Source organism: Alligator mississippiensis, chromosome 14 (assembly GCF_030867095.1).
Source record: "Alligator mississippiensis isolate rAllMis1 chromosome 14, rAllMis1, whole genome shotgun sequence".
NCBI lineage: Eukaryota > Metazoa > Chordata > Crocodylia > Alligatoridae > Alligator > Alligator mississippiensis.
In genome coordinates, this window is record NC_081837.1 from 31,243,692 (window position 1) to 31,258,867 (window position 15,176).

General features: G+C 54.1%; 1 protein-coding gene across 1 annotated transcript in view; it reads left to right on the forward strand.

Annotated features, from left to right (window-relative positions):
• Positions 1–15,176, forward strand: part of LOC102569305 (receptor-type tyrosine-protein phosphatase V) — a 56,454-nt gene that overhangs the window by 6,364 nt on the left and 34,914 nt on the right. Inside the window, exons 3-13 of the mRNA XM_014609398.3 lie at positions 695–958; positions 1,750–2,019; positions 2,251–2,520; positions 6,966–7,238; positions 8,087–8,353; positions 9,101–9,376; positions 10,755–11,024; positions 12,023–12,292; positions 13,080–13,352; positions 13,794–14,066; positions 14,567–14,836. Coding sequence (XP_014464884.2) covers positions 695–958; positions 1,750–2,019; positions 2,251–2,520; positions 6,966–7,238; positions 8,087–8,353; positions 9,101–9,376; positions 10,755–11,024; positions 12,023–12,292; positions 13,080–13,352; positions 13,794–14,066; positions 14,567–14,836 — 2,976 coding nt within the window. The remainder of the gene's footprint in view (positions 1–694; positions 959–1,749; positions 2,020–2,250; positions 2,521–6,965; positions 7,239–8,086; positions 8,354–9,100; positions 9,377–10,754; positions 11,025–12,022; positions 12,293–13,079; positions 13,353–13,793; positions 14,067–14,566; positions 14,837–15,176) is intronic.

The window sequence follows — 15,176 nt, forward strand, 5'->3', positions numbered from 1 at the left end:
TGGCATACCTCTCTGTCCCTCACTCCTGACCCAAAGCCCAAACTATTAATAGCCAGACTATTCTAGACTGTGCCTAGGGGTCAGCTGCAAGGCACTGACCTGTAGGAAGCACAGCAGCTTGTAGAGTTTCCTGAAGGCAGGAAACCTCACTATTTCTGTCCTAGGACACAAACAGCCTTTCAGAGCACTTAAACGATGTCAGCTTCTGGCCTCTGAAAGCCCTGAAGTGAGGGGCAGTTCAGCTCACCATGGCAGTGGTTCTGTAAGATGGATGAAAGCCCCTAGGGTCTAGATTTGGAGTCACACAAATCCTTTATTCAAGTCCAAGAGGTGTGAATGGACTTGTAGGAGTCTGGGACTGTCAAGGAGAGTGTTTCTCAGCTTGGGTTGGACTGGGTGCATGAAGCCAGTGAGACAAAGCAGAAGGAGTCTGGTGTCAACATGGAGCAGTGGCACGTGGGATGGTCTGGGGTAGCACAGTGGTTTAGCCAAGTGACACTCCGTAGTGAATGGTCTCTGCTAGCATCCGGGTGAGAAGGGGTCTTGTGTTCATGCGGGCAGGGAGCTCCTGAGATCCTGGCACTGGTGAAGGCTAAGAGCTTTCTTCCAAGCAGCTGGAGCACTTGGGATGGGAGTGGCTCACGCCCCTCAACCACTCAGGTCCTGCTCAGCACTGTTGGCTTTGATTCTGCAGGGACCCTCCTAAATGTGAGTGTCAGTGACCAGGGCCGCTCGGACTCTCTCTTCCTGTCCTGGGATGAACCAGAGGGGGACGCTCTGGGCTACTCCCTGGCCCTCTACACGCTGGACCCGGACTTGCTGCTGCAGAATGGATCAGCTGGACCCAACGCCACCAGCTTCCAGTTCCAAGGGCTCGTTCCAGGGACGCGCTATCGTGCTGAGGTCACTGCTGCTCTAACTTGTGCAGCAGTCAGAGAGGTGGTGACTGGACAGACAAGTAAGAGCTTCCCAGGGCATCAACTGAGGGGTTCAGCAGTGATGCAAAGGGCAGGAGTTACATGAGGGTGAATCTTAGTGGAACCTGCCCTCTCTGAGCTAGAGGGGGCTGTGCAGTGGTGTGGGGAGGCAGGGTCACCCCCCTGCGCCCTGCTGCACCAGGCAGGGGACAGGCTTCATCATGGTGCGTCCAAGAAAAGGTTCTAGCCCTGCCCCTCCCCAGTGGGGGTTGACGTAGTGCCAGGGGGAGTCAGCCCTGGGCTACCCCAAAACCATGGCCGGGAAAAGTGCAAAGGCTAGAGGGGCAGGAAAAGCCCCACGCAGTAGGGTAGGAAGGGTGGTCCATACATAATGCTAGAGCAGAGCCCATTAGATAGTTACCACTGTGCCTTAGGGTTAGATACAAGGAGATCCCTTCAAAAGCTTTTCTGTGCCAGGCTGTAATTCAGAGACTGAGCTGAGAAAGAATGGATCTGACAGCAATCCAACCAAGGGATCCTGTGGGGAGTTCTGGACCGGGGGGGCGTGATACGGCAGAGGGATCTAAACAAGAGACCCAGGTTGGGGGATCTGAGAGAGTGTGGGCAGATGGATCTGTTTGGGTGTTCAGCAGGACAGGTGGGAAGATCGGGGCCAGTGGCTCTGGCAAGGGGTCTAGCAGACTGAGGTGGGTTGATCTAGTTGGGGGATGTGACAAGGAACATTTTCACACTTTGCTGGCTCCCAGGTAGTGTGAAAGGGGCAGGGGAAGCATGGCTGCCAGCAGACCTGTCTGTGTTGTGTCTGGTCCAGGCCCATCACCTGTACACAACGTGAGCCTGAGCAACCGTGGGAGCACCTCAGCCCTGCATGCCTCCTGGGTGGATGCCTCCGGCAAAAAGGATGGCTACCGGCTCGTCCTCTATCACCTTGATTCCCAGGTGGCTGTGCGCAATGAGTCTGTCCTCGCAGATGTCTCCACGTTCCTGTTTGAGGGGCTGCTGGCTGGCAGTGAGTATGCCCTGAAGATCACCACGCTAGCCGGAGCTAGCCAGGCCAGCACCAGCCTCCACCAGTGGACAGGTAAGGGAGCATGGGGGCTGCAGCTCAGAGCCTGGGTGCGCCAGGGCTGGAGTGCCAGCATGTCGCTGTGCTGTGGTGGGGGCTGGCTGTGCCACATATAAGGGAGCTTGGGCTGGCAGAGGGCTTTCTTTTAGCCCTGGGAGCTGGGAGTGGGGGTAGTAGGTGGACCTGTGCATGTGCGTTTGTGGTGCTGCCAGAAATGAATCTACTCAGCTCCTGTTGTCCCCTCAGCACCCTCTGCCCCAGAAGAACTGAGGCTCCAGAACCTGGGCTCCAGCACCAGCCTCTTTGCCTCCTGGACCAGTGCTGGGGGAGCTGCCTGGCTGCACCTCAAGCTTCACAGCCTCCTCTCCTCAAAAGTGAGCAAGGCCATATCCACCAAGAGAGGCCTCACCAACTACACCTTCCAGCACCTGGACCCTGGCACCGAGTATCACCTGGCGGTGAGTGCCACGGCTGGAACCTACATGGCATCAGGACCCAATGCCACAGCCTGGACATGTAAGTACAGCTCTCCAGGGGCAATGGGACAGAGTTGTGGGGCCGTAGGCTGTGAATACCCGTGCTATTTTCAAGGCTCTGGAGTCAGAGGGAGGTACTGCCAGTCTCATGACAGTTGTGCAGGGTTACTCCTGCACTCAGGAGATACTTTCCATTTACAATAAAAGTCAGGCATTGGTTCTTATAAGGAAAAGCCTGGAGCCATGGCATCTAGGGGCTCAGGCCAGCAGGTAGTGAGAGATCATTTAAAACCTCTCATGAACTTGGGGGTTCTGACTTCTGATTTGTGACTCTGTGGGGGTTAGTGATTGAGGGCAAGGGATTTCAAACCAAGCCCCAGAAATATGGTTGGGTGCAGCCAGAGGTGGCCCATTCCCCCCATTCTCCATCAAACTTGATGGTGAAGGGAAATGAGCATGGGGATTGCTTAGCAGAGATCAGGCTCTTCAGTGGGTTCCTTTGGCTGGGGAAGCTATGTATTGTGTCCCTGCAAGGTTATAGTAGGAAAGAGAAACAAGGAAATCCCAGCTGTCTTCTCTCTCCCCCTATGGATTAGCCAGCCTTAGCCTTCATGAAGCCAGAACAGGATCTAGTGCCTCCTTCTCCTCAAGCTAGAGCAGGCCCAGAGGCCAGACGGGTGCTCCCAGCTTCCCCAGTGGCACCTGGATCCTTGACTGAATCTCCCAGCTCCGCGGCCGTGCCTGTGAGTAGCACTGCCTGCAGAGTAGTGTAAGTGCAGCTCTTCTGTGTTGGCCTTGTGCATAATAACACTGCTGAGCTGCACAGACAACCCCAGCATCTGCCTTCTTAATGGACAGAACTGGGCAAGAAACTGGAGCCTCCTCTCCCAGGCTGCAGCAGCAGCCCCACATCTGCATGGGGACATGGACTGCTTCCCTTCAGCCACCACCCTCGTCCACCCCTGCCTCTACCCTCCCTGTGACACTCTTGACAGGCAGCAATCCCTTGACTTTCTCTTCTCTCGTTGATTCTGGCGTGTGGCCCTTGACGGTTACCACCCTCTTCCCTGCACTGCCAAGCGTAGGGTTTGCTGCTGAGTGATGAGGAGGCATGAGAGGCTGAGCCTATGTGGGAGGGGAAGCTTTCTAGGAAAACTTCTGTGACGTGGGCAGCAGCTGCTCCTAGCTAAGTGGGACATTCTGGACCAGGAAAGGCGAAAGCCTAAGGGAGATGCAACACATTTTGAAGTCACCTTGGCAGCACTTCCTGCTCTCAGGACAAATGTCAGGCCTGATTGGGACCCCAGCCCCACAACAGGAGCCAGTGGACAGGGTGAAGTACAGGAAGGAATTTCATACTCAGAAGTGGGGCTTCCCTGGGTGAATGGGTGAATGTCCAGTGTCCACATTGAATCTTGCCCAGGGCAAAGTGGAGCTGGTCCCATGGCAGCCAGTAGCCTCCCCCTGGGTTGTGTGTGATCAAAGTAGCAGGGAGGCCCTGACACAAAACGTCTGTGCCACAGTGGTCAGGAGCCCACTGACCTCAAGCAGCGGAGTTTTCTGGCTGTCCCTGCAGGTGCCGGCTACCCTATGCTGGCTGACCTCTCACACTGGGACGAGGCTGCCCCTGCTGCCCGCCTGTGTGCACCATGTTTGGACCTTGTTACTAGCAGTGGGGCCAGTTGTCTGTGTGTGGGGGCACTGGCAGCTCAGCTTCGGTGCGTTGGCGTCCTGCAGCACTGGCCAGTCCCTTTGGCCCCTGGGTCTCATCAGAAGTGGGTTCCCCACCTGCCTCTCCCATTCTAGCAGCACAGGACAGCAAAGCCCTGTTAGCTCAGCAGCCAGCAGAGATTCCCCAGGCTCTGAGCCTGTGGCACATGCTGTGATTTGGCAGAAAGCACCCTTAGGCTTGATTTCAGGCCAAATGAGCTCCACCTTCAGCTACTGGCTGCTGTTCCTATGTACAACTTGTATCTTCCTGGTTGGGAGTCAGTGACAGCTGTGTGAATGCTGGCTATGATCCTTATAGTTCCCAGACAATTTGCTTCTCCTGCCCCACTGTACTTTCTCATAGTGACCTCCGGGGTGGGGGTACTGTGGGACACCCATAATCCCCACACATAAGGGATACTGTTTGGGTGATGATGGAAGCTGCTGAGCTGAGGCAAGGTCCTCATTGTTATTATTTGTATTGGGGTGTGGGTAAGAACCCCCTCACCAAGCAGGACCCCACAAGGCCAGACACTGGAAAACAAAAAAACCCCGCCTCCGAGTAATGCAAGTGAAGTTGCCTGGACCCAGGAGGCACTGCCCATAGAAAATGCAAAGGGTGCTCCACAGAGGTCAGTCATTCCCCTCTTGCTCAAAAAGAGTCATATGCTCACCTGTTTGAAGTTATGGTCAGGCTACATCAGTTATTCTCAACCAGGGTGCTCTGGCACCTTGGGGTGCCTGGAAGTCCTTTAAAGGGTGCCATGGGATGTCGTGCGATATTAGCATTGTTAGGTGTACAAACGTGGGTCACAAGATAGACCAAGAGATTTCTGACCTGCTGTGGTCTTTCTGAGTATTTTGCAGCAAAAGAATCTCTCTATTACTCTTCTGTAGTCAAAAAGTTAGTGAGTTAAGAGCTGGCATTTTCTGAGAGGTGCCTTGAGCCTAACGAGGACCTGGACCTCTTCAGCCTCCGCAAGAGAAGGTTGAGAGGCGACCTTGTGGCTGCCTATAAGTTCATCATGGGGGCGCAGAGGGGAATCGGTGAGGCTGTACTCACCAAGGCGCCCTCGGGGGTCACAAGAAATAATGGCTATAAGATAACAGAGAGCAGATTTAGACTGGACATTAGGAAGAGCTTCTTCACAGTTAGAGTGGCCAAGGTCTGGAACGGGCTCCCAAGGGGGAGGTGGTGCTCTTCCCTACCCTGGGGGTCTTCAAGAGGAGGTTAGATAGGCATCTAGCTGGGGTCATCTAAACCCAGCACTCTTTCCTGCCTATGCAGGGGGTGGACTCAATGATCTATTGAGATCCCTTCCAGCCCTAACATCTATGAATCTATGAGGGGTGCCTTGAGTCTAAAGTGGTTGAGAACCCCATGGCTATATCCACACAGAAAGGCCTCGACTTGCAGCATGTCTGCCAGTCTTTTAACATTTACAATCAGGCCCCAAGCAGCAAAGCCGGTGCAGGTTGCCCAGCATGATTCCTGGCCTCTGATTTATCTATGTTACTGGTCCATATGCACTCCTGGGACACAGAGAACTACATTTGGGGAAACCAAGGCACAGAGAAACAATGTGACTTGCCCAGTATCACAGAGAAGCCTGTGGCAGAGGATTGAACCCAGGTCTCCTCTGTGCTAATCACTGTCAGGCTTCCTGGTTGAGTTAGGAATATGTTTTTCACTCATTCTTTCTTGCTGTGAATAGTCCATAATAGTCCTGGCAGCAGTCAGGCACCAGGGTCTTCTGAGCCAGCAGGAGTGAAGGCAGATAGTGAACAGAGCGTTCTTGGTCCATTCATGCCAAACATGCAGGGGGCTGTGACCTTCTCCAGAGAACAGTAAACAGTTAGAGGCAGTTGTGAGCTGCAGAATTAAGGTCCAGAGGTTAAATACTACAAGCACAGGAGCTATGCTGCCCTAAGGGGTTGGCTGGCCTGGTATATTGGCTGTTTGCTTGTGCCTTTGGGTTTTGGGTGTGGGTGCACATTCTGAACTCGGAGGCTTTGTGCTGATACCATTGCTATTCTGCTGAGTCTGGTCAGCAGACTGCTCAGTTGACTGCATCTTGGTGAAGTGCAGCTGTTTCTTGTGTTCCGGTTCCCTTCAGAAGCCGTGCATGTCGCCAGCCAGTCTGGTTACTGCTCTAGAGAGCCTGTGACTACACTGGCTGCTGCTGCCTACAGCTTATGTCCCATGAGAGAACAACATGTTGCACAATACCAAATACATTCAAGGGGAACATTCACACTGGAAAGTTTGATTTGGGCCAGTCTCAGCAATATTAATGAACACAGTGAAATGAAAGCAGGGAGAATATAAGAATGATGTCCTGCCAGTGAGCAGATTGTCTCCCACAGGCAGGAGAGACAGCATCACCATTTAGGACATTTAAAACTAGGCTGAAAGCAGCCTAATAGCATATGGGGTAGAGAGCAACCCTGCCTCAGCCTTTGTGTATTTGAGTGGGGTGGTAAAGTCTGTGCTCATTTGACTATTTGATTCATGTGTTGGTCTGTTCTCAAGGAACTCTCTTTGTACAAGGAGTGTGGGCCTTGTTAGAGATAAAGTGGCAGGGCTGCATGGGGGATGCTACCCACTGCAATCACAGTTCATGATATTAGCATGAAGCACTCTCCCAGAAGTGAAGATGGGTTCTGGGGGAGCGTGAGTGGTTGATGATGGGGCAGTCTTAGGTATTTTTTCAGTCACCTATGGATATAAGGTGACATGCACCAACCTCCTTCCCCACCTGTTCTCTCTTCCAGGCCCACTAAGCCCAACCAATGTGTCCTTGAGCAGTGGTGGGGACAATGGCTCCTTGCAAGCTCAGTGGAGCTCCCCAGCTGGGAACAGAGACTTTTATCTGGTGACCTTGCAGCAGGACGAGAGTAAAACCCCCACCAGGAATGTGTCTGTGGGAGGAGACAGCACTCGCATCACATTTCACAGTCTGAGCCCTGGGACGCAGTACACCGTGCAGGTGACAGCAATGGCTGGCCCTTACAGAGCATCTTCCCAGAGTGCAGCCACCTGGACACGTAAGTAAGCCTGAGTCCACCAGGCTGGCACACCCAGCTAACAGGCACTGGAGGGACAGGAAGACTCACTGCTGAAGGGCTGAGCCATTAGAGAGACCACATACAGGGATGGTTTTCAGGTCACTGTGGCTAAACCTCACCCGCATATGAACCCGGGGTGGGAAGGCCAGAAACAAAAGGTGCTGGAGAAATTGCGTGCGGGCTGTGCCCCCCTCAGCACTGGGCACACAGCTTGCCTGGGCACATTGTTGGTACTGGCATGGCCACTTGGTGACCGTGAAGGAATGAGGGTGTGAGACCAGAGTGCTGGTGTATGCCTGGGTCTTAAACATCTGACCTGGCTCCAGGTCCCAAAGGCAAACCAGAACCTGGGGCCTGGCTCGCAGCCCCATGCCAGGTGAAGCAGCAGCCTTACACTCCATGGCCAGGTTTTGCCTAGCACAAACCTGATGGGCACCCTGCATGGGACTGAATGGGCCAGGAAGACAGCCTTTTTCAATCCCCATTAGCCAGGATGGATGAGACTGTCCATCTTCCAGCATTGCCCTTCCCCCAGCACTGAATGCCCTTTAACTGAGTGACAGGGGCTCATGTGCAAGAAGAGGCTGCCCTTTGTGTCCCAGAGTTTGATGTGGGCAGGGACCACCCTGGCCACATGGTTTCCATTCAAGGGCAAGGGGATCTACTCTGGTTCCTCTCGATTCAGTCCCAGAATGCAATGCTGAGGGGCTGCCTCATCCCCCTGGAATGCATGTGGGGAGGACCATGCCAGTATTCCTTGTGTTGAGAGCACCCTGGGTGCCCTCCTGCATGTGCAACTACAATGCCCGGCTCTTTATGCCTTGCAGAACCTGTAGCACCACCTGGTGCAAGCCTCTCCAGCCAGGGAAGCCCCTCTACCCTGCACGCTTGTTGGGAGGAGGCTACTGGATCAGGATATAAGGTAGAGCTATACACCATGGAGCCTCATGTACTGGTGTTGAGCAGTTCTGTACAGAGAAGCATCACCAACCTTACCTACGAGGGGCTGAGCCCAGGGACCCAGTACACCCTTGTGATCAGGACGATAGCTGGGCTGCATGCCTCTCCACCCCTGCGGATCGCCAATTGGACATGTGAGTGCTTTTGCCCATGTGCTTATGGGGCTAACAGGGCTGGAGACATCCTTAGCAAGAGGCCACAGACATACACAAGTGCCTAGTGCTTCCCATCTCCCCAGCCTCCCTTTGGGTGTTGCAGATCAGTGGTTGTGATATCCCAGATGTTTTCTTTGCTGAACAGAACAGCAGAGAGATCAGAAGAACTATGACATTTGTGAAGCACGTTAAGTGATGGGTCAGCATAACCAGAAAAGCACATCCAGCCAGACTGTGGAGCCATCTAGCTGGGCATCCAGCCTCCTGCTGTTGTTTCAGATCCTTTTGTGGTACTGGATCTGGCTGCATATGCACCTTGGCCAACACTTTTTCCTCCTGTACTGGGTTACGCCAGAGGTTGCTTTCAGTCATTTCCCATCACCTGCCAACCAGCTCAGTGTTGGTCCATCCAACCTGCATCCCATCTACCAGGGATTTGCTCTTAATGCTTCAGCACAAGGGACTCTGTACTGCATCTGAACAGCAGCATGATACTGTTCCTGAAGGGTTGGCAGTGACAGCAGGCCTCATGGGTGGGACGTGTTTGTCTTGAGGTTATCAGGAGGGGTTCTCTGTTCTCCAAGGCCCTGGCCTCCATTGTGGGAGCGGAGTTCACTGTGGAGGGTGGTCTGAGCCTGGCATGTCTCAGACCACAGCACAGGTCCACTCCATTTCTAATGCCTGGCTGCAGCTTTGACTGTGACTCAAGTCCCTTTCCTCTCCCAGATCCATTGCCACCAGAAGAGCTGAGCCTCAGCAACCGTGGACACAGCACCTCATTGTACGCCTCCTGGAAAGGAGCTCCTGCTGTCAGTATCATTCACTACAGAGGTGTCCTTTTTGAGACCAAGTCTCAGGTACAGATCAGAAATGTGTCCCTGGAGAAAAGCTGGACTAATATCACCTTTGAGGGGCTGAGCCCTGGGCTTCAGTACACCCTGGAGATGACTGCTGTGGCTGGACCTTACAAATCCCCCATGTGCACAGCCATGGACTGGACATGTGAGTATGTGACATCCACAGAGCTCAGAATAGTGTCTCCCAGCCAGGTGTTATCTGTTCACCTTGCTCTGCCCACATAGAAATGTCACAGTCCAGTGGTTAAATATCATGCTACAGTGATGGGCACTTCAAGGTGCCTGGTGGTTGGATGTGTGAAGATGGGCAGGAAGGCGGACGGTGATGTGCACAGATGGATGCTGTGAGGATGAAGGAGGAAAATTGATGACTGTGACGGCCAAATTCAGGCTTGGTGTAAGCAGTTTAGAATCACATGAAGTATTGTGCAGTTAAACCAAGGCTAAACTTAACCTCTGACAGTTATTTGACTCTCTTCCCTCTGGCCTCTTGTGTAACGTTGACTTCTGTGCAAAATGAGTGCCCATCCCTGCAGATGGCAGCATTTTACACTCCGCTTGCCAAGGTTTCAGTGAGATCCAGGGTGTTGTTCTCCTCTGAAACCCACTCAGGCTAAGTTTTTCTAGGTCCTGTAGCAGTTTGTGTTGATGTGTGCTTAGTGCTCCTCTCCATGTGGCTAGAGTCTCTCCCACCCACTGACATCATCCTATGGGTCTGTTTCACTGGAAAGACATGTCCCCACTGGCCTTTGTGGATTTTCTTGCCATTGGGAGGTGACTAGCCTTGTCAGACTGGCTGTTTCACATACCACCAAGCAGTGACCTATGGTGGTCCTGCCTATGCCCCTGCAGGGTATGTGCCATGTCCTGCATGCCTTTGGCACGTGGTGCTCTCCATGCTTTCAATGCAAGGAACTCCCAGAAAGAGTTATAGGAGATCCAGGCTCCTGGCAGTAAATATTGCCAAAACCTAATAAGAGGCAGTGCCATTGCTGGTTCCTGGAACGATATGGTTTTGAGGCTATGCATGACTGTTTGGTCCCAGTGGGAGGCTTGACCCAAGAATGTTTTATTTCTGGCACAAGAGTTGCAGGGTTTAGCAGATTAGGCTGTCTGAGATCAATGCAGCTTGCCAAGATTGGAGATGCTTACGCCCTTCTGTGGCTGAAACCTCAGCCTCCTCCCTCCACATGAGCATTTTAGAATGGAAACCACCTTTGATCTTTTACTAAGCTTCCCTATGGAGCCCATCACTGTAATATCTGGATACCTCCCATACCAATTAATTCACCTTCCCATTTTACAGATGGCGAAACCAGGGCACAGCAAGGCTGGGTAGCACACTTGTGCTCATATCGTAGTGGAAATGGGAATAAGCCCTACATCTCCTGACTCCACCAGCCTGTGCCCAAAGTACAAGCCCCTCCTTTCTTGTCTCAGTAGTGACATGCATCAGCCCCGCTCGCTCCTCTGCTGCTTGTTCTCTGTGTCCCACGGCTACTTAGACATCTCTTTCCTTTCAGACCCTTTGGCTCCATCTGGCGTGACTCTGACCACTAAAAAACATTCCTTCGGTCTCTCTGCCTTTTGGGACAAGGCTTCTGGTGACAGGGACCAGTTCCTACTCCAGCTGTACAGCAGGGAGCACCCAGTGCAAAGGAACATCTCAGTTGGGCCGGACACCCAGAACTTCACTTTCCTAGGGCTTCTTCCTGGAACTCAGTATTTCCTAGAGGTGACAGCACTGGCAGGGCCTTACAGCGCCTCATCACAGCCTGCAACCGAGTGGACATGTGAGTATGGCCACAGCCTATGGGGGCAGCAGGACAGGGATCCTGATTGTTTTATGCACAGGGCTCTGTGCAATAATAAAGGGACTCCATTTGGACTCCAACAACTTGGATCTTTATTTTAAGTGCACTGTATTCAGAGCTGCTGCTCACAGCCATGAGGTGCACTGTGTGCTCAGTGCTCTTGTGAAATTCCCCGAGCACATGGCACTTCCTGGAAACTTCCTGAAGTCACCCTGCAAATCATGTCCCCTACAACTCTTGTTCCAACCTGCAGGGAACCTGCAGATTGTTAACTGATGTTGCCTGTGGTACCAGAGACACTGTGCTGGCAGGGTTTGCAACAGCATAAAGGCTGCTATGCCAAAGCACTCAGCTGTGGGGACATTCCCTGGGAGCTGTGAGTATTCAGCACATGGGAATCAGGTCTTGATGGAAGCCTCTGGGTTTAGGCCCTAAATTGGCTTCCATGCCCTGGAGGAGCTTTGAGGGCCCTCCACGTGTGGAGCTAGAGCTACAGCTGGAATTGAGAAATTCAGGTTTGAACACAGGCTTACACCATTGTAAGCAGGAAAAGAGTGCAGAGGTCACAAGAGGAAAGGCCGTGGGATCTGCCTAGCTGTGAGGTGCAGGCAATCCCCACAGTCTGGGCCTGTCTCTGTGCTGGTGGACTCTGTAACAGCACCAGCCATGTCCTGTACTGGAGAGACGTGTGGTGCCTTGGAGTGTTATACCAACACATGCTCTGTCTTCACTAGCTAGTGAAACGCTGGTAAAGGGTGCTCTGTGTCCCCATCTAGCATCTGCTTCAGTAAATGCTTTGTAGCCTACTGCTGTTGCCAGCTGATGGTTCCTGACCCTTATATCTGAGGCGTGTGCAGAGGATAGGAACGGGTCTATTTATAGCTGAGGACTTATCGGTGTTTGAGTTGTGTCGAGGGACTGGTTGGTTCCTTCCCCATCCTATTCTAACACATCTCTCTGGCTTCACCCCACCCTAGACCCTTTGTCACTGGCTAATGTGAGTGTAAGCCAAGGCCAGAGCCCCCAGGAGCTGCATGTGAGCTGGATGGAGTCAGGTGGGGGCAGAGACCACTGGGTGCAGCTCTATGCCGATGAATCGCTGTCCATCATCAGGAATGTGTCTGTGCCACGCGGTGTCACCCATGTGGATCTGGATGGTCTTGTGCCCGGGGCACGGTATCGTGTGGAGATCATCTCTCAGGCCGGACCCCACCGCACCTCTTCCCAGACAGCCATCGGCTACACAGGTACGGGACTCCTGCTCAGCACCACTGAGGTTACTCCCTAGTAGCAGCCTCAGCAACGGCTTGGGAGGGGAACAAAAATAGCAGCTGCTGCAGCACCTGTCCTACTACCTCCACTGCCCAGGGTGTGCAAGCACCCTGTTATGCCTCTCTTCCTTCCCCAAGGCAGGCAGGCTCAGGCTGCCCTTCTTTATAGGCCTGAAGCAGGGCAGAAACCCAAGGGTCTTAGCCCAGACTCTGATCCCAACCTTGCAGGGAGTTTGGGTGGACAAATGAAGTGCTCCTGAGTTCCCATTCACCCTGAATGCAGGGCTCAGGGCAGCCTCAGCTTTGCGCCCCACGAGTGCCGCCTGGTGGCAAGTTGTGCATCATGGCGCGGCAGTCTCTGAAGCAGGGTGAAACAGCAGCTGTGCACCGAGGGCTCAGGGACTCGCTGGGCTGAGATCCAGGAGCTGAAGTGATGGCAGCCCACAACCACAGTGTGGGTGGGAGGGAGTGGGGAGTGCTATTCTGCAGACTGGGAGCCCTGGTCCTCCCTGCCCTCACCCCCATCAGATGTGTACCAGCACCCTGGAGAACAAGGGCTCAGGCTGCCTGTGTGTCATTACCGTGCAGCACCTTGAAAGAGAGGCAAGAGCTGAGATCTGGAGAATGACCTGCTTCTTCCTTCAGGGTGAACTGAGGATGCAGGGAGCTGGTGCTGCTGCGTGAGCTCCAGGCAGGCCCTCTCCTCCCACAGCATCCTCCAGTCTATCACCGCTAACATGAGGGTGCCATTTCTCCCTCCTAGCCCCACTGATGCCGCTCCACCCACTGGTAACCAATGGTGGCAGCACCTCGGCTCTGGCTGTGCACTGGGAAGCTCCTGCTGGGCAGAGAGATGGATACCTGGTGAACGTGTCTGACGAGGGCTCCTCGGCTGCAAGGAGACGTGTGGCTGCAGGGAAGAATAGCACCAGTGTCACCGTGGTGGGGCTAGCACCAGGATCTTGCTACCACGTTGAACTCTGGGCAGTGGCCGGAGCCTACAGCTCTGACCTCCAGAACATCACTGGCTGCACAGGTGAGTGCTCTGGCTGTGATCTCCCAGGTCTCCAAGGCCAAGCAGGGTCAGTTGGGGTTTGATGGGAGAACTGCCTGGAGCACCATAATGGCAAGAGAGAGGGGGGGAGGTGCAGGTGATGTGCCAGCACCATCCTGCCACAAGTGCCATGTTTCAGAGGAGACCTGAAATTACCAAAGACCCTGGTACCTCACATGTAGAGAGCTGGGATCCTGGTCTGACTTCCATGGGACAGTGGCTTTCTGCTTCCTGCAGTCAACCTGCACCTTCAGTTGGACACAGGCCCCTTCTTCACTTCCTGACCTGTTGCTGTTGGGCTTTACAGGGGTAGCAGCCCTGCCTCAGCAGCAGCTCCATGTGCTCCAGGCCAGCAGTAGGACTTTGCTTTCCCTTGCTGTTCCCCTTGCTCTGACTCCTTTCACCTCTGCCTTTCTCCTGCAGTTCCTGCTGCTCCGATGAACGTGAGCCTCACCAATGCAGGCAGCTCCTCAGTGCTGCATGCTGCCTGGGCTGAGCCTCCTGGGGGCCGGGACTACTACAGGGTTATTCTATACAGCCTGGCATCCCAGACCACAGAGCGAACTCAGTCTTTGGGGCCTGGTGCCGAGAACATCACCTGGACACACTTGGCTGCGGGAAGCAAGTTCGCTGTGCAGGTCACTGCTGTCAAAGGCCCATATGAATCCTCCTCTCCTAACATCACCCAATGGACCTGTGAGTACAAGGAGCATGGAAAGAGTCCCCAACGATAACCCATCACCCCTGTTGCCCTCTACCCTGGGGAACAGCCCCAACCTGTCCCTGTTCCCTTCTGACCTCCAGAGACTGGCTCCTTTGCCTACCTTTGCCCAGCACCTCCGGCATTCTAGGCCTCTGCCTCTGCTATCCTGGGAGCCAACTCCATCCCATGCTGATTTCTTCTACACAGGTTCAGAGGTCCCTGGCAGGCTATCTCCTGCCCCTGCTTCAGGCCACAGGATTGCTGGCCTCAGTGCTGCATGCACCAGTGTCCTCTTAGAGCTGTCCCATGCCCAGCACCAGCCCTCTCTAGTGCCCTTGCTGCTTGCTGTTCTCAGGCAAACACCCATGTGCTGCAGCAGAGGGGCTGGCAAGAAGCTGGCCAGATGCTCTGGTTGCCTGTTAAACTATGGCAGAAACCTGATCTTCTACCAGCCAGGATTGAATGCGTTTCCCCTTTTGTCCTTGTTTTCTAGACCCCCTGGCCCCTGCTAACCTCACCTTGGCCAGCCCCTCTGCTTTCACCCTGCAGGCCTCCTGGACAGGGGCAGAGCAGGGAGGTGAGGGCTACACCGTGGAGCTGTATGAGACCTCCTCTGGCAGCCTTGCCAGCCGGGTCTCACTTGGCTGGGATGCAAGGAACCACACCTTCTGGAGCCTGAGCCCAGGCACCTGTTACAGCATGAGAGTGAGCGCTGCAGCGGGGCCTTATCATGCCATTGCCCCCAACCTCACCCACTGGACACGTGAGTACCACCCTCTGCTGCAGCTGCCCGTCCTGGTGGTAAGGGCCCCCTTTGGCTTGGCTTAGGGAGACCCATCTTGCAGAGCCGTGTCCCACTAGGCATCTGTGTCCCTCCATGGACAAGCATCCTAGTTCCCATCCTTCCTGCCACGCCTACCCTGTCTGTCCACCTGCATTCAGGACACAAGGGATGCCAGTCCTGCTGGGAGCATTTCTGAGTGCAGGATGGGGCACTCCACCCCCCACAGGGAGCCAGACATGGTAATCCCTCTCCCAAGCCAGCAGTCAGGCCGTTCTGATCCCAGCCAGCTGGATTCCCCTCCCACATGTTTCATTCACAC